This window comes from Somniosus microcephalus, chromosome 13 (assembly GCF_052327205.1).
Source record: "Somniosus microcephalus isolate GS21.2 chromosome 13, FLI_Smic_1.0, whole genome shotgun sequence".
In the NCBI taxonomy this organism is placed as follows: Eukaryota; Metazoa; Chordata; class Chondrichthyes; order Squaliformes; family Somniosidae; genus Somniosus; species Somniosus microcephalus.
The window spans coordinates 17,088,139-17,112,248 of record NC_140999.1 but is presented as its reverse complement, the minus strand read 5'-3'; the positions used below and the strand labels follow the sequence as shown (position 1 = coordinate 17,112,248).

The 24,110-nt window shown below is 46.8% G+C and overlaps 1 protein-coding gene across 14 annotated transcripts in view; it reads right to left on the bottom strand.

Moving 5' to 3' along the window:
- Nucleotides 1-24,110, bottom strand: part of LOC147108095 (transducin-like enhancer protein 4) — a 227,664-nt gene that overhangs the window by 118,290 nt on the left and 85,264 nt on the right. For 10 of the 14 annotated variants that reach the window (XM_086004567.1, XM_086004564.1, XM_086004561.1 and 7 more), the window contains 3 exons: nucleotides 15,942-16,016; nucleotides 12,454-12,649; nucleotides 7,287-7,309 (listed from right to left, as the gene is read on the bottom strand). In XM_086004567.1, the coding sequence (XP_085860693.1) occupies nucleotides 7,287-7,309; nucleotides 12,454-12,649; nucleotides 15,942-16,016 (294 nt within the window). The remainder of the gene's footprint in view (nucleotides 1-7,286; nucleotides 7,310-12,453; nucleotides 12,650-15,941; nucleotides 16,017-24,110) is intronic. The other 4 variants (XM_086004562.1, XM_086004566.1, XM_086004574.1 and 1 more) reach the window with 1 other exon arrangement.

Here is a 24,110-nt window from a genome sequence, read left to right as displayed (position 1 = left end):
CTCATAATTTTATGCACCTCAATCAAGTCTCCCCTCAGCCTCCTCTGTTCCAAAGAAAACAACCCCAGCCTCTCCAATCTTCCCTCATAGCTAAAATTCCCCAGTCCTGGCAACATCCTCGGTAAAACGTAAACATCATCAGGGGAATATAGTTTGGAGGAGTTACTGAGGAAAACAATGAGCACTGCTGACATCAACAGAACAATATGGTTTGGAAAAGTTACTGAACCAAGACACAACAGATCTTCCATGTGGAACAGTCTGTAATAATGACTGAAAGAATTCTGCAATAAAACACAGGTTGCCCCAGATTTCACTAGTGCAAATGGCTGACAACTGCACTCTCCAATTCATATTTTAGCATTGCTCTTCTGTCGAGCACGCAGTAATGCAAGAACTGTGCAAATTGTACGTAAACATTGTCCATGTTTTCATAATTTAAAAAAATATAATTTTATATTTTCCCTCAACAGCTCACTAAGTTTATCCAGTGAGCAGACAGACTAGGAGGTCGATCCCGGAGTTAGCCCATCTCAGTCGTGTTTGTTTTTTTATTCGTTCACGAGATGTGGATGTCGCTGGCAAGGCCGGCATTTATTGCTCATCCCTACTTGCCCTTGAGAAGGTGGTGGTGAGCTGCCTTCTTGAACCGCTGCAGTCCGTGTGGCGATACTCCTTTTGTAGTGGTTTGGTACTACACAGAGGGCAGTTAAGATTCTGTGGGTCTGGAGTCACATATAGGCCAGACCGGGTAAGGACGGCAGATTTCCTTCCCTAAAGGACATTAGTGAACCAGATGGGTTTTTACGACAATCCAGTAGTTTCATGGTCACCAAACAAAAAAGACTTGCATTTATATAGCGCCTTTCACGACCACCAGACGTCTTAAAGCGCTTTACAGCCAATGATGGAGATTGCTGATTACTAATCATTGTACCATTACTGATACTCGCGTTTTATTCCAGATTTATTTAATTAACTAATTTTAAATTCCCCAGCTGTCCCGTGGTGGGATTTGAACTCATGTCTCTGTTCCCGGTAATGGTGCTATTGGGGATCCTATAATTGGCCTCAGCACCCCTGGGTTAAGACGGAGGGCCCGCTCCCGATCATTATCCAACAGCCCTTTGTCGGAACTGCACATGTGTGAACGTCAGGTGAAAACCAGGCCAAGCTCGGCTGTGATGCTCCCCACAGTCAATCTGGCGCCATTTACTGTCGATGCATCTTCTGCGCCACCTAATGCTGGGCAAGTAGCCGGGACAGATCCGCTCACAGATGCTTAGCAGCGGTTAGTAAAGTCCAGCGATCAGAACTTGAACTTTTGTTGTCTGATTTTCATTTGGAAGAATACTGGGAAACTACCTCCAAACCTGCACAGGTAGTCACCCTGGTGAAGGTCTCCATTTTGTATTCGCAACAGGCACAAAATGGCCCATGGCGCCGGCTGAAATGTAATAAAATAGGCCCAGTATGTAACCACGGCAACAGACACGGGCACGCTGAGTATCAAACAGTACTCACTTTGTAAACAGATTAGGATCAGTCTATAATAGAAAGAGCTTATTATAGAGTAATTACAGCCTAACGACTGGGCAGGATGTCCTGAATGAAGGGTCTAAATTGAACTCACAACCTATAGTTTTCAACTTTCAAAGATAAACAAAAAAAGGAAAACTATCTGTGTTTCCAATCGCCTCCACACCCAGGCTATGGGAAAATTGCTTTGTAACCAAATACTTCTTAACCAGTTAAAACGAGCTGACTATATGGATAGGGAAAGTATTGCCACAATTTGCCCGACCCATGCCTTTGCAACTGCGGGAGTCATCTGCCCTTGAAGTTTTGGGCTCTTAGAAAAGTAAATTTCACCTCATAAAATATGACACGGGAGGCTTTTCCCCTTCGTTAACTTTGCCCCAGTGAGTGTGGGTATCACGACGGTAAAGGGGAAGCCATTTGATTCCCCGCCCCCAAGACCCTCTAATTTTCAGTAACAATCGACGGGTGCCCTCTGGTACTTAAGTGTCCGTTCTTCACTTGTGAACCTAGATACTGAGTTGGCTATTTGACCGCAGAGGGTATCACAGCTGAACCCAATCCTCTCCGGATGTCCACACACTAGCACTTTCCCGTAAGTGGGGGGGGGGGGGGCGGTCACTGGATAGCAATCAGGAGAGCGAATTACAGTGTTCCTTATTCTGGGGACCGAGCATTCCCCCACCACCCTGGGCTGGGATAAAGAGGCAGCCATTTGTTCAGGGAAGGGGAGGGGAAAAAATGTCACAGATGGGCAGGTACGTGTCAGCAATGTTCCCGTTCCCAAAATAGGGCAGAAAAGGGCTATTCCTGGGAATGCTGGAACAGATGCAATAGATGGAAAATTAGCCAGCATACTTCGGGACAACGGCCAAATTTTGCCTTCCTTAGAATCAGGTCACGGATGCAGTGTACAGAAGGATAACTGTAAAGTCAACGTCCTTGCTCATTTAGCAGGCCAGCTGTCAATTGTTAGGGTGGCATAGCCTCCGGCACAGGGTTTCCTGCCAGACTGAGTCCCTTTTGGTGTCTGTGGGTGGATAAAGATTGTACAATTAAACTTGAATATAATGATACACTTCTATGCCCTACCCCAGGGGATTTGTATGGACTTGTATAATCCTGGTTATTAATGAATATAAAATATGTAATGTACCATTATATAAATATATAAATCCATTAATATATTAAAATGCCTTCGTATAGTTTGCACTTCCTGTAACTGTAACACTTACTTCCTGTAACACTTTCCTGTCATGCTTTAAAATTTTCCTATTCATTACACTTGCTTCTGATTAGTCCTCTTAGCTCCGTCTCCAATTTAGCCCTCTGGCCTCTCACTTGACATGTCCTCTCCTGTGCCTGAGCTCCCCTGAGTGCCACTGCTTCCCCTCCGGCCTGACCACTTCAGCTTTCCTTCCTGCTCAGAGATAAGGCCTATAATCGTGTTCCCAGCCGTGACAGGCAAACCAACCTGAAAAGTTGTCAATGGTGTTTCTAATAGCAAAAAAAGACAATAAGCGAATTTACATAACTTAAAGGCAATTCCTGACAGTCGCGGCTGTGAAAGCGACTGTGGGGGTTGGTTTCTCCAAGGGCTTTCCATACATCAGTAATTACACCATCAGTGCACTAAATATTTTAAATAACGAAAACATGTTTCCCAGCTCAGTTGACTGGGAAATATATCGCCGTTCCTTCACCGCCGCTGGGTCAGAATCCTGGAACTCCCTCCCTAACAGCACTGTGGGAGCACCTTCACCACACGGACTGCAGTGGTTCAAGAAGGCGGCTCACCACCACCTTCTCAAGGGCAACTAGGGATGGGCAATAAATGCCGGCCGTGCCAGCGACACCCACATCCCGTGAATTAAAATTTTTAAAAATAATTCCGCAATCTCACATCCCACTCTGCAGTACCCGCGCATCCAATGCTCCCAGACACCCGCCATTTACCTCCCATTGATCCTGGACTCTCAGTATTCCCAGACCCCCGTAACCTCCCAGGATCTCCCTCCCATTACTCCCACACCCAGCAACACCTGCCCCTTTCCCAATGCTCCCACATTCTGCCACTACAATCCCAGTGCTCCTAACCCCTAAGGACACAAAAGTTTTGTTTTTTTAAATAGCACTTTACAAAGGCCACATTTCCTCTCATCTATATTACATGCACCATCATGCATGTGACAAGACACCACACAAACTATCTCCGCAGCTCCGTCATTGCGTAAATGCCTGCAGGGCGACCATGTCACATTCACCATGAGCAGTACTACAGGATGCGCAAACAGCAACTAGCATTTATATAGCGCCTTTAACGTAGCAAAATGTCCCAAGGCGCTTAGCAAGAGCGTTACCAATTAAAAAAAATTTTTTGACACCGAGCCACAGAAGGAGCTATCAGGACAGATGACCAAAAGCTTGGTCAAAGAGGTAGGTTTTAAGGAACATTTTAAGGGAGGAGAGGGAGGTAGAGAGGCGGAGAGGTTTAGGGAGGGAATTCCAGAGCTCGAAGGCACGTCCGCCAATGGTGGAGCGATTAGAAGCGGGGGGATGCGCAAGACGCCAGAATTGGAGGAGCGCAGACATCTCGGAGGCTTGCAGGGCTGGAGGAGTTTCAGAGATTGGGGGGGGGGGGCGGGGTGGCGGCGAGGCCATGGCGGGATCTGAAAACAAGGATGAGGATTTTTAAATTAGCACATATACAAAAAACTCCTGCATCTAGCGTGTATTCGTCACACACCAAACGTCACATTGTGTTGCAGCTACAAAATATGATCTTACAAAAATAGCCAGAGATTGACCTGGAGCCTGGAAATTTACAAGCAGTCCACCGCAGCATTCTGATTGGCTTCGAAGCAGCTGCAATTGCCTGGATTTGGTTATTTAGCAGCAGCCTTAAAGGGACAGGCCACGTTAAACATCACAACTGTGCTCCAAGTCCAAAAACCACCCGTGACAACTGCTACAATACAGAAACAAGTTTGCAGATGTCAAGACTTTGTGACAAACACAATCTGAGGGTGGGGGGGGGGGCGGGGGGGGGTGGGGGGGGGGGAAGAGAAAGGAAGCCCAGCATTCCATCCTGGCCTCTTCTCAGCTCCAGCCTGAAATCAACAGGCAGTTCACGGACCTCGTCACTTTGCAAGCAGCTACAGGGAGGACTTGGCAAGGAGCTTAAAGTGACAGGTCAGGTTAGCAGCTAACCATCGCAACCGTTGTCCCGTCTACTCATGAGCAATGCCACAGGAGGCCTGCTTGCTTGAAATAACAGATCAAAGGAGGAACAGAACCGACGGGGTAGCTGATAGGTGTGGTAAAGACTCCCCTCTGGAGCTGTGTGAGGGGTCCTTTAGAACCAGAGGACACAGCCTGCGCTTGAAGGAGGGTAAATTCAAAACTAATCCGTGGAAACAATATTTCCGTGAGCGAGTGATCAATCTACGGAACAGGATCCTTAGGGAGACGGTGGAAGAAACCTAGAAACATAGAAGACAGGAGCAGAAGTAGGCCATTCGGCCCCTCGAGCCTGCTCCGCCATTCAATGCGATCATGGCTGATCATCCAAATTCAGTACCCTGTCCCTGCCTTCTCCCCATATCCCTGGATCCCATTAGCCTTAAGAAATATATCCAACTCCTTCTTGAATATATTTATTGAATTGGCCTCTACTGCCTTCTGTGGTAGAGAATTCCACAGGTTCACCACTCTCTGGGTGAAGAAATTCCTCCTCATTTCTGTCCTAAATGGCTTACCCCTTATCTTTAGACTGTGACCCCTGGTTCTGGACTCCCCGACCATCGGGAACATCCTTCCTGCATCTAGTCTGTCCAGTCCTGTCAGAATTTTATAAGTTTCAATGAGATCCCCTCTCATTCTTCTAAACTCCAGCGAGTATAAGCCTAATCAGCCCAATCCCTCCTCATACGTCATTCCTGCCATCCCAGGTATCAGTCTGGTGAATCTTCGCTGCACTCCCTCCATGGCAAGAACATCCTTCCTCGGGCAGCACGGTGGCATAGTGGTTAGCACTGTTGCCTCACAGCGCCAGGGACCCGGGTTCAAATCCGACCTCGGGTGACTGTCTGTGTGGAGTTTGCACATTCTCCCCGTGTTTGCGTGGGTTTTCTCCGGGTGCTCCGGTTTCCTCCCACAGTCCAAAGATGTGCGGGTTAGGTTGATTGGCCATGATAAAAAAATTGGCCCTTAGTGTTAGGGGGGATTAAATATGTGGGGTTACAGGGTTACGGGGATAGGGCTTGGGTGGGATGGCTGTCGGTGTAGGGCCTGGGTGCTAGGGTTTGGATGATCAGCCATGATCTCGTTGAATGGCGGAGCAGGCTCGAAGGGCTGAATGGCCTACTCCTGCTCCTATCTTCTATGTTTCTAAGGCGACCAAAACTGCACACAATACTCAAGATGTGGTCTCACCAAGGCCCTGTACAACTGCAGCAAGACATCCTTGTTCCTGTACTTAAACCCTCTCGCCACGAAGGCCAACATACCATTTGCCTTCTTAACCGCCTGCTGCACCTGCATGCTTACCTTCAGCGACTGGTGCACAAGGACACCCACAACGAAGCTGTTAGCATCGATTCATTCAAATGCAAATTACAGAGATTTCTTTCAGAAAATAACATTTTGGGGGTACAGTATTGAGCAATTTGAGACAAGACATATGGTGAGTGTAGCATTGCTCGGGAGGAAGAGGTGACTTTGGACCTATTGTTCCCAAAGCTCTCCACCACTGGGGGTTTTCCTCGCCTCGTGTCTGGGACTGTTGTAGACTTATTGATAAATAGATTGATTGCTATGATGAGCCAACAACTCCATTATCCTTGTATCATGGGACTACCAGGATGGTTAGAAGGCGAACTAGATAGACCTCGGTCTTCTTTCATCTACCAATTCCTATATTCCAATGTTATGCTTCATTTCTCATTTTATACCCTACTCCTACACTAATGATTTTTGTTCTGCTTTAGCAAAAACAGGCAAACACTCAGGAAACTAAAGTTAGCAGTTATTTGTAGAAGGATGTTTACCCTTTGGCAGGGGGTATGTCAGATACTGAAGTAACTCACTAGATGTAATAATGAGAAATACTCCGGTAACTGTCATTCAGTAGCTTATAAAGCGCAGTCTCCTCAAATTAGTGTCATCAGCATTGTCAAATTTGTATACGAGAGGAGTGCTATTCTGTATATATTTCATTTAAAAATTCCAGCATTGAAATTGTACTGTGTGATATTATCAATGAATGCAAATTGCCTGTCTGCTGTTTCAACGACGTCCCAGTTAAATCAGTCGGCAAAGAAACTTCACATGAATGTTTTTGTTGATAATATCGCACAGCTCGAGTTCAGCCCCCGAGTGTTGGCATTCCCACTGGCTCAGTTGGTACGTTTGCCGCCCAGGGTGGTCTATGCTGAGTTGGCTAACCTCTGCCAGGGTGATAAAATCGCAGCACCTGCCATAGCAGGTCGCCCTGCTGGAAAAGGTCCACTTGAGATCAGTGCTGTGGCCTCCTAGCTGCCACCTAGGTGACCCCATGAACTCCAGTGGGGGGGCAACGGTCCCGATCCTGGCGTGAGTGTTGGGATCGCGACCCCCCCCCCACAACCCCGCGCAGATTTTCTTGGGCCCCTATGGACGTGAGCTGTTAGTCACAGTCTTAATGCTGTTATAAGTTCAGTGCCTTGATGGGATGAAAAGTGCAAGAATAAAAGCAGACTCTCACTTACTCTGCTGGGGTCGCGGTCTCGATCTGGACACAAAAAGTCGAGGAGAAGGATCGCAGAGGATTGCGGCCGGATTCAGTGAAGAAGGCGAAGAGGAAAAAGGAACAAAAACAGAATGATGAGGGGAAAAATCAGTAATCAAACTTACAACATAGACAGTGTTGTAGCCAAGATTTGTCTAACCCACGCTCACTTCACATGCAGCTCTCCATTGAGAGTGCGGAATTTACCCTATAATTCCATCAAATTTACATACCCTGACATCGGCATGGAAACCATGGAAGACTCCCAGCTCCTCCACATATCGGCCAGCACCAATACTGAACGGTGCTTTCATTTTATACACTTTAGTGCCCTCGTGTACTAGAAAAAATATGGTTTCACGGACAAAAAACCAATATACAGGTTAGGACAACCCCTCTGCTCCCAGACACCAGCAAGCTACATCTTACATGCTCATCAATTCAATGGAATCTGTCATTGAAGATCTAACCATCAAACTCGGGATATTCTGCATGTGTATGGCCGGGAATGTCCTTGATCTGCGAAGCAGTTTTCTTCGTTTTCTCAAAAAAGTGATGTTACATTCCATTCTGAAACATGCCCTATAACACAACCTTGCAATAAAATGAAAGCTAATGAAATCTAATGCAGGAATAGTCAGGTCAGAGGCATTGATACTGCCCAATCTAGATGGCACCCTGAAGTTCTCTGATGGCTTGGGCTGCAAGGTTTGAATGATTCCAAGCTCTTACTAGCCTGGAAGTTGATCCCTAGATGTCTAAGCTGGGAGGTTGCACTTGTCATTGCCATACATTTTAGCAAAGCAGATATTGCACAGAAATGAACAGTAGGATTGCACTGAACTTCAAGCTACACGAGACAGCAGGAAGAATGAAACTGTCCAGTACAAAGATCCCATTATTTGAATGGTACAATTACAACCGAGGAAGCATTGTAAAAAGAATATTTGTCTGTTTACATTTCAATTAAATGTTCCAAAAATAAAGATGAATATTGACAATGATTCTGAGCACAGGTGTGTGTTTGGAAAACCTATTCAGATCAATTATAATTTTCAGAAACTGAAAGATCACTTACCATTACAGTCATTCTGTGCGTCTATATGGGAAATGCTAACCAAACTATTAAAAGTAACTCAGGCAGGTTCTGGAAAAGTAGAGTGATGCCAAACTCTTTGGACAGGTGGATATGTTTTTGTTTGTTTAGACTGGGCTCCATTGTTAAAACTATCTCCAAGCACCTTGGTTTCCTATTATTTTCTACGCACACGTCTTTTCCCTTCAATAACTCTTAACTCTATATAAAGCCCAAGTCCTTCCAAGATTGAATGTTGCTCCCTCATCCGTGGTGGCTCTTCTAAAATCCCTAGCAGTTCCGGATGGGATGCAAGGAAAAGATTGTCATCTAATAGGCAATCTCTCTCTCACCTTTCGTCTCTAACCTTTCCCTCCAGACCAACCTTTTGTATCTGTTCCTAATTTATCAGTGCTGCTAAGTTCCTCTGAGCATTGCTCTCCTGTTCGTCCTAAACTCTGAATAGGTCTTCCTACACGTTCTCCCTTCTCCTTGCATCCTCACTGCGCCCAATCAGGATTCTGTGTCTCCTACTGTAACTTATTCTTTACCGGGACATCAAAACTGTACAATTCTTAATTCTCTCAGTCTCTTCTTCCTCCTGCAATCTTCAAGCCCTTAAAAGTCAAGTGTGGTAGCACTCTCATCTCCGTCAGAGCATTGTGGGTTGAAGCCCCACTCCAAGATTTGAGCCCATAATCTAGGGTGTCACTTCAATGCTGTTCTGCTGGATTATTACAGGTGCTGTCTTTTGGATGAAACATTTTGGATCTGCCTGCTCAGATGGGCACAAGAGGTCCTATGGCACTTTTCAAAGAGCAGGGAGTACTTCTGGTGTCCTGGCCATCACACAACCAATACCAGCAAAACAAGTTAACTGATCATACATCTCATTTCTTAGAAACTAATGGTAAGATTGGGCAGAGTCAACATGGATTTATGAAAGGGAAATCCTGTTTGACAAACCTATTGGAGTTCTTTGAGGATGTAACTAATGGAGTAGACAAAGGGGAACCGGTAGATGTGGTGTATTTGGATTTTCAGAAGGCCTTCGATAAGGTCCCACACAAGAGGTTGGTGAACAAAATTAGGGCACATGGAATTGGGGGTAATATATTAGCATGGATTGAGAATTGGTTAACAGACAGAAAACAAAGAGTAGGGATAAACGGATCTTTTACAGGATGGCAGGCTGTGACTAGTGGGGTACCGCAAGGATCGGTGCTTGGGCCCCAGCTATTCACCATCTATATCAATGATTTGGATGAGGGGACTAAATGTAACATTTCCAAATTTGCTGATGATACAAAGCAGTGTCAGTTGTGAAGAGGATGTGAAGAGGCTTCAGGGGGATCTCGACAGGCTCAGTGAGTGGGTGCGAACATGGCAGATGGAATATAATGTGGATAAATGTGAAGTTATCCACTTTGATAGAAAAAACAGAAAGGCAGAGTATTTCCTAAATGGTGAAAGATTGGAGAATGCAGATGCTCAAAGGGACCTGGGTGTCCTTGTACATGAGTCACTGAAAGTGAATGTGCAGGTGCAGCAAGCCATTAGGAAGGCAAATGGTATGCTGGCCTTCATTACAAGAGGATTTGAGTACAGGCGTAAAGAAGTCTTACTCTAATTATATAGGGCCTTGGTGAGACCACACCTGGAGTACTGTGTACAATTTTGGTCTTACCTAAGGAAGGATATATTTGCCATAGAGGGAGTGCAACAAAGGTTCACGAGATTGATTCCTGGGATGGCGGGACTGTCGTATGAGAAGAGATTGAGTAAACTAGGCCTGTATTTTCTTGAATTCAGACGAATGAGAGGGGATCTCATTGAAGCATACAAAATTATTACAGGGCTTGATGGGGTGGATGCTGGGAGAATGTTTCCCTTGGCTGGGGAGTCTAGAACCAAGGGCCACAGCCTCAGGATAAAGGGTAGGCCATTCAGGACTGAGATGAGAAGAAATTTCTTCACACAGAGGGTGGTGAATCTTTGGAATTCTCTACCCCAGAGGGCTGTGGAGGCTCAGTCATTGGGTATATTCAAAACAGAAGTCGAGAGATTTCTGACTAGTAAGGGCATCAAGAGATATGGCGATAGGGCCGGTGAATGGAGTTGAGGCAGAAGATCAGCCATGATCTCATTGAATGGTGGAGCAGGCTCGAAGGGCCGACTCCTGCTCCTATTTCTTATGTTCTTATGTTCATTGCTTTTTGTGGGACCTTGCTGTGTGCAAAATGAATGCATACTTGCCCACACAACAATGGTTACATTTCAAACTTAATTTATTGGCGGTGAAGCACTCTGGGATATATTGAGGATGTGAAAAATGCTTCATAAATGCAAATTATTTATTTCTTCTTTGGGTCACCTAAACACTACTTTCTGATTTACTCTGTCTTCTCTTTTATTCCCTTCAGCTTTGGCAGTGTCCTGCCCTGAGAGCTTTGGCCCTTCTCAATAAATAAAGAAGTACCCTTCCTGCGCCCATCAAGACTGAATTATTTCCTCAGTTGTACAATCGGGGGGTCATTTTCACCTTCACCACTTGGGCGGTAAACTGGTGGAGCAAATCACTCGCCCATTATAGAACCAGCCCGATTTTAATTTCCATGGCAGGTTGAATGATGAGTGGGCAATCCGTTCTGCCAGGTTACCACCCAGGCAGCGCAATTGAAAATTGCTCCCATCTTCTTCATTTTTCCCTATAGATAATGCCCCATGCCAACTACTTCACAGTACAGCACTGCTATTCGAAGACACCGATAGGCTATTTTACTCAATCATACATCACACTATAAGTAGTGCTGACTTTATCAATGTACGATATCAATACGCCATTAAAAAATTAATGTAAGTCAATAAACTTTAGAATGGTACAACGTGTGATTCATCATCTCAAATTGGCCACCCCATCAGTGACAGCTCAAAACACTCTGCCGACGCAAGCCAAATTTGAAAGGAATCTATAATTGTACTGGGTATTCTTCAAGTGGGCACTGTATGAAAATCTCAGACTTTCACCATTCTGCTTTATTGAAATGCTGATGACTGTTATAAGGATGTATCTGTTCAAACTGTGGTCTGGACTACCCAACCGTCCCTTGTGTGCAGAGGAAAGAAAGCAGCTCGATGGACAGGGCAGGGGGCGGGGGAGGAAGATACAGAGGAAAACCAAGGAACGATGGAAGGGATAAGTTGGGCAATATTCAATGTTTTATTATAAATATAAAGGGAGTGGATGTAGAAAAAATAACATTGTAGACATAGCATGGTGTTTAGATGATGCAGATGTAAGAAGTCACACAACACCAGGTTATAGTCCAACAGCTTTATTTGAAATCACAAGCTTTCGGAGCGCTGCTCCTTCTTCAGGTGAAGTGGAGAAATGCATTTCTCCACTTCACCTGAAGAAGGAGCAGCGCTCCGAAAGCTTGTGATTTCAAATAAAGCTGTTGGACTATAACCTGGTGTTGTGTGACTTCTTACATTTGTCTACCCCAGTCCAACTCCAGCATCTCCACACCATAGATGATGCAGCACAGGGTTAGGGAACAGGGCAGTGATAAAGTACTTTCACCAGCTTTCTGTTACAGAATCTACATTCACAGAATTACATAGAATTTACAGCACAGAAACAGGCCATTCGGCCCAACTGGTCTGTGCTGGTGGTTATGCTCCACGCGAGCCTCCTCCCACCCTACCACCATCTAACCCTATCTGCTTATCATTCTATTCCTTACTTATCTAGCGACCCCTTAAAAGCCTCTATGCCACTCGCCTCATCTGCTCCATGTGGTAGCAAGTTCCACATTCTAACCACTCTCTGGGTAAAGAAGTTTCTCCTGAATTCTTCACTGGTTTACGAGCGACCATCTTGTATTTAGAGCCCCTAGGTTTGGACTTCCCCACAAATGGAAACATCTTCTCTGTGTCTACCCTATCAAACCCCTTATTCCACCCGCTGTTAGATTGTTTAGGTCTTAAAATGGCGTGCACGTTTATGTAAAAGGAACAGATTTCCCTGACCTTCCTCTAAACCTGCTAGATACACCTTCAGTTCCCTTACCTCTATGATGGTCCATGTCCAGATGGTTCTTGTCCTCTTTCATTGCAAGATGGGCGTGAACTCCAAGGGCACTGGAGAGGGCCAGGAGGCCTGGACCACCGCTGATTGAAGGGATTCCTGCAGCCTGGAGTCCTGACGGATGCGGAGTGAGCGGGATTGGAGGTGCATGATGGGACAGGTGCTGGAGCTGCTGCTGCTGTAAGTGAGGATGCTTATGTGAATAAGAAATCAGTAGAATTTATACAAAGGCAGCGAATTAATGTCATGACAAAAACTAACAAAAAAACTGCGCTCAATTATGTCAAAAGGGCTGGGCCATTAGTTAGGCTGGTACAATTATGTAGCGCCTGTCATGACCACAGGACTTCACAAAGTGTAGTCACTGTTGTAATGTAGGAAACGCAGCAGCCAATTTGTGCACAGCAAGCTCCCACAAACAGCAATGTGATAATGACCAGATAATCCGTTTTAGTGATGTTGATTGAGGGATAAATATTGGCCAGGACACCAGGGATAACTCCCCTACTCTTCTTCGAAATAGTGCCATAGCATCTTTTACATCCACCCGAGAGAGCAGACGGGGCCTTAGTTCAACATCTCATCCGAAAGACGGCACCTCCGACAGTGCAGCACTCCCTTGGTACTGTACTGGAGTGTCAGCCTAGATTTTTGTGCTCAAGTCTCTGGAGTGGGACTTGAACACATGACCTTCAGACTCAGAGGAGAGTACTGCCCACTGAGCCAAGGGTGACACCAAGTAACAATCTATTAAAAAAAACACTGAGGCATCTGATACTGGCTTGTGCCTCAGGTTATCTCAACAGTTTCTAAACAGCTGTTGCAGGATCTAGGCCTATCTGCACAATCTCTTAGCACAACAACACAGCCCTTTGAAGAGAGTAGAACTGTTTAAATAAAGCAGTGCGCTCTTCTCCCACATTGTTTTAAAATCTTTTTTCCATCACTGTTTCCACTTAATATAAAAGAAGTGAGTTTATAGGTCTACAATTACCCACTGGGCTAAGGAAGGGGGAGGGGAAGAGGAACAAAAGAAGTATCAGCATGGGCTCTTGTTTCTGATGACTAATCAGTGACCCCTGCGAGAAAGTGAATGTGTGTGGACGTCGGATGAGGGTGTGGCCAGGGTCAGCTGCGACGCCCTCTGCGGTTAAATAGCCTGCTGGCGGACACTGCATAGGTTCAATGGCTGAAGAATGGTCAGTTATGCGGGTAGCTGGGGTGGGGGCTGCAAAGGGGTTTTGCTTTGCAGCGACTCTTCAGTTTTAAGCCCCTCGAGCCTGTTCCGCCATTCAATGAGATCTTGGCTAATCTGTGACCTAACTCCATGTACCCGCCTTTGTCCCATACCCTTCAAACTGCACCGTCAAATTGAGGGTCTGCTCCCTCCAAACGCAAAGGGGAGAAAACTGGGGCAGGGGGCGAAAACTGTTGGCGATCTGTTTAAGAAACAACACAGTGGACGGAGCTTGTACTGGGTTGCTCTCCAGTGGTTGTTATGTCCACTTCTGTGCAGCCTCTTTCAGTAACCAGGCCTATCTGTAAAGTGACACTGCAATGAGCCAGTGCGGAACACCGTCACTCTATAGGTACAGCTGGCTGTGATCACACATGGCTACAGGATGATCGGGTGTTTTATTAGACCGCTATGAAATTCAGCTTAGAAATCGGATCAGTGTGCAAACCACACTCCTATACTTAGAGGACATAAAAACATTGCTGAGATTGTGACACACACAATGAATTTGATGGGAAATTGCTCGGCAGAAATGCAGAAACATGGACAACTCGATTAGAGCTTTACTGATTTAGCTTTAATTAATACTTTGAATAAACGTAATTAAACGCGAATAACTTAATAACCCTGTCCAGCTAGTTAGCACGAGAATGGTTAAAGTACTGTATACATGTTTGATTTCATGCGATCATTAATTTTGGCCGGTTCTACGGATGGTCGGCTGGTAATTTTGATAAAGGGAAAACCTGACGGTAGATTGTATTTTGAAATAAATGCTGTACACAGGCACAGGCATTTCACATTGTGACTCCATTCCAGTTTGTGTAAAGCCAGGAAGGTCCGTTTAGCACATTCACTGAGAGCTTTTCTTTTTAAATGCAGCCCTGCCACTGTCCGATTTGGGACCAGGCAAAAAGATGGCAATCCCGTTCAAACTAAGGTTGACTGTGACTCTAGCAGTGGTGCAAAGGGGGTTTTGCTTTGCAGCGACTCTTCATTTTAAGCCCCTCGAGCCTGTTCCGCCATTCAATGAGATCTTGGCTAATCTGTGACCGAACTCCATATACCCGCCTTTGTCCCCTATCCTTTAGTACTTTTGGTTAGCAAAAATCTATCAGTGTTACCCGAACATAGGACCAGGCTCAAATGTGATGTTCCCCTGCACCCTCCCAATCAGTAAAACTCATCAGCTTGTCTCTCACACAAAGAAAGGTGAGGGCATCAGGAGCTCGTCAGCCTCCACAGAACTGTGTGCCAGCAAGGGACCACCGCGGACAGGAGTGGGAGTTTAATCCTAACAAGATTGAGGACAAAAAAAGTGACCGAACCAAAGGAAAAACATTGGCCCAAGAAATTCGGGTCTCCACGGGTGAGTACGCACGGGGTACTCACCCGTAAGCCCAATGGAAGTGCCGGTTTCCTGCATGCACTGCGCATGCGCGGGAAACCAGCACTTCCATTCCCCTGAAAGAAGGGGTTCAGAGTTCGAACGCGTGCGCAGGAGAGGCAGCGCGTGCGCATCGAACTCGCGTTTTTCCTGCAGGTTTTCCCGGGAGGGTAAATCTCCAGAAGTTACACATTTAAAAAGCAGGTGCAAGGCCTGCTTTTTACAAGGTAAGTGGTGAATTAATTAAAATTAAAACATTTTTTCCACAGGTTTATTATCTTTATAAATACTTTAAAGCAAGGTAAGTTTATTTTTAGCCCCGTTAGAAAATAAAATTATTTTTTTCAAAAATTTTAATTATTGTTTAAAATAGTTATTTCATGTAATTTATAGTTTATTTGAAAAATGTGATTTAAAAAAAAAATTATTTGAAGATTTAGTGATGTTTTGGGGCCCGTAGTATTTATAAGTTTTGACAGGTCTTATGAATGGGCATTCCCTGCTCCGATTGGCTCTCCATGGCCCACGTGATCCCAGGGGACGCTTCACACTAACTGCGCCCCTGGGATACGCAAGCACTGCGCGCCGGCAGTTGGAGCAGGCCCAGGATCGGAATCCCACGCGGGCCCACAGCACAACAGCCGGCGCGCAAAGTAAGTGCAGGTCGGGGGCGTGCACACGCGGGAAGCCCCCGACCCGAATTTCTGGGCCATTGACTTGATGACTGGGAGTGAAAGGCACCACAATGCCCCCGGTGGCGTTCACGTTTTAGGGAGCAGATGAAATTGCCCTCGGCTGCAGCAGCTCCTGCTCACATTAACCCGCGTGTATGAGAAGGCCACTTACCCCGATGATGGCATTCAGTTCGGCCATGGTGACCTGCTTGGCACGCTCTATCGCCTGGACCACTTGCTGCTGGTGCTGCCATAAAACGAACCAGAGAGAGAGTGAGTTTAGGAAAAAAAAAACAAAGATAAAATACAAACTTCAAATGAATAGGTTCCAAGAGACTGGCGTTCTTTCCTTAGACTGACTGCCACAGAACATCGTCTGCAGATGTTAATGAGAGAACAAGCTCCAGACAGTAACGGCCACAGCAGGCAAACTCTGGAAAAGCTTTTACTGATACCACATCCATGGAGTTCCGCAGCTGTGAGGGAAGCTGGAGCCAAGGCTCGGAGCGCAGCTCTCTCCCCATTGAGCCAAAGGAACACCGGCTGCTTCATCAGCAAGCTTGACTTTGTTAAAAACAAAATCAATTAGACTAATCCGCTGACACTGACAAGTTTCTGAGTGAGTAAAACGAGCGCTGATATAATTTGACAAATCTTGAATTTCCCAACGTTCGGTCTGCACCCAGAGCCAGAAATCTATCTCAATGTGTCGGACACGGATTGTTATCTTATTTATAGTCGCGTTTCCAGCATTTGCCGACATCAGCAGCTTCTTTTTCTTCCTCTACATATCCAGCTTATCAACTCCAGCACTTTGCTCAGTGGTGGTCGCCAAGGCACGAGGGAAACATCGTAGCCCTGAAGGTGGTGCGGAGAAAGGCCAAGAGGCATCCCGGGCATCAAAGGACTGAATTAGGAAAAAAGACCGGAGAAAATGGGAACCTTTAGCCTTGAAAGGAAGAAAGACTTGCATTTCTATAGCGCCTTTCACGACCACCGGGTGTCCCAAAGCGCTTTACAGCCAATGAAGTACTTTTTGAAGTGCCGTCACTGTTGTAATGTAGGTAACGCAGCAGCCAATTTGCGCACAGTAAGCTCCCACAAACAGCAATGTGATAATGACCAGATAATCTGCTTTTGTTATGTTGGTTGAGGGATAAATATTGGGCAGGACACCGGGGAGAACTCCCCTGCTCTTCTTCAAAATAGTGCCATGGGATCTTTTACGTCCACCTGAGAGAGCAGAGGGGGTCTCGGTTTAGCGTCTCATCCGAAAGACGGCACCTCCGACAGTGCAGCACTCCCTCAGTACTGCATTGGAATGTCAGCCTAGCTTTATGTGCTCAAGTCCCTGGAGTGGGACTTGAACCCACAACCTTCTGACTCAGAGGCGAGGGTGCTGCCAACTGGGCCACAGCTGACAAATTGAAAGGAGGCCACTGAGAGGAAACCTTGTAGAAGTATACAAGATATTAAAATAATATAGCTAGGGTCTCCAGAGGATATGGGCAATGATGGGAAGGTGGCAAGGTTTGATCTTTGGATGGTAGAGCTAAGATGGGCTGAGTGGCCTCCCTCATCTGTCTTTTTCTAGTGATCTTGTGGCTGTGTTTACACAGTGATTACTTCTTCTCCTTCTTAGGCAGTCCCTCGGAACCGAGGATGACTTAACAGTGATTACACAGTTGTCTTGATTTTATTCCATAATGTATCATCACAATAATAAGAAAAAGTCAATAAAATTGTCAAAGCAAAATTAGCTCATTCAAAATTCCTCTATGTAAACTACCCGACTGGGCAGCATCTTGGCCAGAGTCAGGACAGAGGCCAGGTGCCTCAGGGCCTTCATTCCTGGCCTTTTGTTCTTCGTAACTGCAGACAATGGGAGTCATTCATATTCCCCCTATTACCTGGTCTGTAGATAAAGCCTGACTGCATATTTCCTGTCGTGCTTCATGTCACTGTTACTGTTTGATGTATTCGGCAAACAGCCTACAGAAGGTTGGTGAATAGATGAAGCTCAAATTCAATGACAGGGATCCAGTGTTAAATCTTTTGGCCGCAAATCTGTCCCCACTACTGCGTCACAGGCTGCTGCTTCCTTCAACAGACATGAGTTTGCATTTTACATCTGCGATGGAAGTCCTTGTCATTGAGAATTGGGGGCAGGGAAGAGATAATAAAATATGCAGCTTTGTCTATTTTTGTTAACAGATTTGCTAATTGACGTCGACACCAATGTTCCCTCTCTGCCAGTCCTGCGCAGCCCAGGATCAGCTTTTCCAATGTTAAATTTTGCGCCTGCACGAAACTGCGAATGGGCCGCGCAGCCCCTCAAAGGGGCCATGAACCCCCCACCCCAAAAAAAATTAGGCATGTCATTGATTCACACACATACAAACGCGCACACGCGCGCGCAACTCACGCACAGACGTGCGCACACACTTACAGCGGATAGCAATCAGTAACTAGAAACAAAAACAGTAAAGGCTGGAAATACTCAGCCGGTCAGGCAGCATCTGTGGAGAAACAGAAGTCGACTGTTTTAGGTCTGAGGTCCCGAGGAAGGATCTGAACATCGGAATGGTCCACTTCTGCTCCACCACAGATGCTGAGTATTTCCAGCTTTCTCTGCTTTTGTTTTCAGATTTCCAGCAGCCACAGTATTTTTTTAAAATTTATCAGTAACTGGAACCCTGGCTGATTTTATCCTCTCGTCCCAGGGATGCCGAGGCCAACAATGGTGCCCCTTGCTCCTGCCTGGGCTGAAATCAAAGGTTTCTTTTTTAATACAAGACTGAAGGAGGGCTGCTTTACAAGAAAACTTATCTACATCAATACTGAGCAAAACCATTTGGGGGAGAAATTCGGTTGCTCGGCGCTAATGGGGCGCAAAGCAACTAGCACCCGGGCACGGCGCCAACGCCTCCTGCGAAATTCAGCGGGAGGTTAGCGGCGGCGGTAACCGTTTGCGCCCCGCGCCCCCGGTGATGACATCATCGCCGTATGCAGCGCCCCGGCCACGACCTTCAGGAGCGCCCCCTGACTTACCGCTGGACGCTATGTCCGACGGGGTCAGGGGGGCCTACCTACGGCCGGGGCGGCGCTAATTAAAGGCGAGGTGCTGGCCGGCCATTTTTGTCGCTGGCCGCCTGCCAGCACCTGCCCCCGTTGCCGTCCCTGGCCTCCTCTTCAGCAACCCCCCCCCCCCCCCACCGAGTGCCGGCTGCGCTCTGTGAGCCCGGCATTTCTCTTGAGTGGCGGGCTCTTTTGCCAGCATTCTGATCCCTGGTGGCCCAGCTGGGCCCCGGGTCACGTTGCGTAAGGGCCCTCCCCTTTAAGAAGGGGAGGAAGGCCTGCAGTACTGCGGCGCAATGTGCCGCACGTCGCGCCGCAATATTCCCTCGCAGTGCCCCAAGAGGGAGGCGGGGTGCTTTTAATAGCACCCCGCCTCCCTCTTGGGGGGCGATACTGATGAATTTCGGCTGTGGGGGTGTTAGTTTTTTCGGGTAGTAGCGTCCCGGCGAAGTTAACGCCCCAAAGGGGGCACGACTCAATCTTTCCCCCTTGAAGTTACTGGCCACCAAGTGAATTGGGCTTCTTTAGACGCATTTTATATTAGTTAACAGGGTCGCAAGGGCTCTCCTATTTGTATTATCAGATGTAAATGCTCCTAAGATCAACAACAATAACTTGCATTTATATAGCACCTTTAACAGAGTAAAACATCCCAAGGCGTTTCACAGGAGCGGTTTCAAACAAAATTTGACACCGAGTCACATAAGGAGATATCAGGACAGGTGACAAATGAGCTTGGTCAAATGCTAAGTTTTAAGGAGCGTCTTAAGGGAGCAGAGAGAGGTAGCGAGGCGGAGAGGTTTAGGGAGGGAATTCCAGAGCTTAGGGCCTAGACGACGGAAGGCACGGCCTCCAACGGTGGAGCCTGTTGGAAACCAGAGGCACGCGAATCCCACTGTAACATAGGAACGGCAGTAGGCCATTCAGCCCCTTGAGCCTGTTCCGCCATTCAATTAGATCTTGACTGATCCGTACCTCAATTCCATTTACCCGCCTCAGCTACATTTCTCTGCTAAATGGCCTGGTTCTAATTTTAAGAATATGTCCCCTTGTTCTTGATTCCCCCAACACGCACATGGGGTCAACACCTGAATCCCATGTAGCTAAAAAAATGTCCACTGCTGCCCCCATCACGTTCATCCAAATAGTTGTTTCACCCTCCCACAATGCTTTGCCACAGGAAAGAAAGAAAGACTTGCATTTATACAATGCCTTTCACGACCACCGGACATCTCAAAGCGCTTTACAGCCAATGAAGTACTTTTGAAGTGGAGTCACTGTTGCGATGTGGGAAACGCGGCAGCCAATGTGCGCACAGCAAGCTCCCACAAACAGCAATGTGATAACGACCAGATAATCTGTTTTAGTGATGTTGGTTGAGGGATAAACAGGAAACTTTGTGATATCCGGTACTGACGGGACCGAGCTGTTGCCGTCCCATCAAAACTGCCAGACAAACCAGCGCTAATGTTGAAACATACGGAGCTTTTGAGCTCCGTATCTGGCAACAAACCCTGTTGCTTAGCAACAGCTTCTAAACAGGCGGCCGTACCTTGCAAGCGTCTCTGTAGCTTAGCAACAGCTTCAGCGAGACCTTGCAGAGCCTGACTGGTGAAAAAAAAGCAACGAGAAGAAAAAAAAACTAACGAAACGGCTCCTGATTTTTGCCGGTGGATCGAGCATTCCAGACAGTTAACCTCCGGATAAACCAAAGTTTCCTGAATATTGGCCCAGGACACCTCCCCTGCTCTTCTTCGAAATAGTGCCAGGGGATCTTTTACGTCCACCTGAGAGAGCAGACGGGGCCTCGATTTAACGTCTCATCCGAAAGACGGCACCTCCGACAATGCAGCACTCCCTCAGCACTGCACTGATTTATTTACTCAAATCCCTGGAGTGGGACTTGAACCCACAACCTTCTGACTCAGAAGCGAGTGTGCTACCCACTGAGCCACAGCAGTTCAGGCAAGGTTTGTTTTTTTAAAGGAAAACTGGATAATTTTTTGAAGCAGAAGATACAGGGCTTTGGGGAGATAGCGGGGCAGTGGCATTAGTTCTGGATTGCTCTGGCAAAGAGCCAGGACGGACACAATGGGCCAAATGGCCACTTCCTGTGCTGATTCTATGGTTCTTTACCCCTCCCCCCCCACTCGCAATCTACTTTGGTCACTGAGCATGGACGGAATAAAGGAGCCATAACAAAGACTTTAAAAATTGGAAAAAATCCAAGCAGAGGCTGTTTCTCCTGTGATCTGCTGGCTCATGAATTCACCCCAAGTATAAACAGGCAGTTACAGGAGCCAGACTGGGAACGTAGCAGTAAGACTCGGCCAATAAATCCAATATCCTCTGCTATCCGTAACAAGATTTTAATAGCGTGGCTAACATGGGTCAAACTGATTTGGTATTTGGCCACCCCAGGTTCAACACTACAATTAATCCTGGGCAGTTCATTAACTTAATAGTTTCATCTCTGACACTTCCGACGGTACTTTACAGAAGATCTGCAGAAGAACAGTAGTCACTGCCAGCAAGTCCACACACTCTTCTTCCGCGCTAAAACACTGTATCCTGGCCACGTCAGTACGTTAGCCAGTGGGGTTAGGGGAGAGCTGCAACAAGCCGTAAGGATCAGGCGCCGCAAGGAAGAAAAGTTCTTTATCCTGCGTTGTACTAAGCTACATAACCAGGGAGTTTGTAGGTTCAATTCCTGGTCTGAGATATCTGCCCTCAGCCAACGCAGCAGTTTAGGACGCTACGGGATAGCCCCAGTACCTCTGGGCTACAGTGTGAAAAATAAATCAGCCAGCTTTCCCACTGTAGCCCCAGATGGTATTCCAATTCAATGGCCTCTGCTAGAAAGTGTGTGTTGGGGCATCAGGTTAGGACAGATTGTATCGAACCTTGGTTAGACCACACTTGGAGTACTGCGTACAATTCTGGTCGCCATATTATAAGAAGGATATAGAGGCACTGGAGAGGGTGCAGAGAAGATTTACAAGGATGATACCAGAAATGCGAGCTTAAACCTATCAGGAAAGGATGAACAGGCCGGTATCTTTTTTCTTGAAAAGAGAAGGCTGAGGGGTGACTGAATAGAGGTCTTTAAAATTATGAAAGGTTTTGATAGAGTGGATACAGAGAGAGTGTTTCCTCTAGTGGGGAAGAGCAAAACTAGAGGCCATCAACATAAGGTAGTCACCAAGAAATCCAATAGGGAATTCAGAAGGAACTTCTTTACCCAGAGAATGGTTGAACGCTACAACAGGGAGTGGTTGAATCAAATAGTATAGATGCATTTAAGGGGAAGATAGATAAGCATATGAGGGAGAAGGGAATAGAGTTAGATGAGGAAAGATGGGAGGAGGCTCGTGTGGAGCATAAACGCCGGCGTGGACTAGTTGGGCCGAATGGTCTGTTTCTGTGTCGTATATCCTGTGTAGATTGGTTGCAGCGGTAATGCCCAGCACAGCTGGGTTGGCCATTTAGGACTGAGATGCGGAGAAATTTCTTCACTCAGAGGGTTAAATCTTTGGAATTCTCTGCCCCAGATTCTCAGTCATTGAGTATATTCAAGACTGAGATCAATAGGTTTCTGGGCACTAAGGGAATCAAGGGATATGGGGATAGGGCAGGAAAGTGGAGTTGAGGTAGAAGATCAGCCATGATCTTATTGAATGGCGGAACAGGCTCGAGGGGCCACATGACCTACTCCTACTCCTATTTCTTTTGTTCTTCTGTTAGCACAACAGCCTGCCAACACTTACTGCCACTTGGGAGAAGTAGCAGAGGGCTTCTGAGACCTTTGGAACGTTACCCTAGTGTGTCGGTACCTTCAGGAGAGGGCGGCGTACTGGAGCATTATCACTACAGTGCCCGGCAATGACTATCTTCAACAAGCGAGAGTCTAACCACCACCCCTTGACATTCAATGGCATTACCATCGCCGAATCCCCCACAATCAACATCCTGGGGGTCACCATTGACCAGAAACTTAACTGGACCAGCCACATAAATACTGTGGCAACAGGAGCAGGTCAGAGGCTGGGTATTCTGCGGTGAGTGTCTCACCTCCTGACTCTCCAAAGACTTTCTACCATCTACAAGGTACAAGTAAGGAGTGTGAAGGAATACTCTCCACTTTCCTGGATGAGTGCAGCTCCAACAACACTCAAGAAGCTCAACACCATCCAGGACAAAGCAGCCCGCTTGATTGGCACCCCATCTACCACCTTAAACATTCAATCCCTCCACAACCGGCGTACCGTGGCTGCAGTGTGTACCTACTACAAGATGCACTGCAGCAACTCGCCAAGGCTTCTTCGGCAGCACCTCCCAAACCCGCGACCTCTTCCACCTAGAAGGACAAGGGCAGCAGGCACATGGGAACACCATCACCTCCAAGTTCCCCTCCGATTTACACATTATCCTGACTTGGAAGTATATCGCCGATCCTTCATCGTCGCTGGGTCAAAATCCTGGAACTCCCTCCCTAACAGCACTGTTGGAGTACCTTCACCACACGGACTGCAGCAGTTCAAGGCAGCGGCTCACCATCACCTTCTCAAGGGGCAATTAGGGATGGGCAATAAATGCTGGCTTTGCCAGCGACGCCCACATCCCATGAACGAATAAAAATAACTACAGTGGGCTGGTATCCCAGGAGAGTCAGTACCTTCAGGAGAGGGCGAGGAACTGGAGCATTATTAGTAGCAGTGGGATGGGACCCCAGGGCGAGCTGGCACCTTCAGTAAGAGGATGGTGTATTGGAGCGGCATCAGTACCAATGGAATCGTACCCCAATACGAGTTAGCGCTTTCCGGACAGGAACGGAGTAAATTGGGCCAATAAACACACTGAAAGAAACATACTGAAATCTGAGAGCGTCACAACACAACCAACGCTACAAATATTTCTTGCCTTCAACTAGCTGATGAGTGAAAGGGCCAGGCCCGGACATAACTTGATGTAGTGACAATATCGTCAAGCAGCATGGGAGCGTCTTGCTCAGTAGTTTGTGCAGTCAGGCAGTGCTCAGGGGCCAAGATGTTTGTTTACTGATTAAATGAACTCTGAATTCAGCACTGGAGGACATTCAAGATATCAATACCTGCAGCCAGGTCAAATCAACCGTGAAGGACTATGTGCTCCCAGTTCTTAGGCACTCTCTTTAATCATATCTGTCATCTAGCCTGCATCTGGAGGCGCTAGCCCAGTGTAGCATCTGCTCCAGCTTGGTCTTTTTTTAATCACAATATTCGTG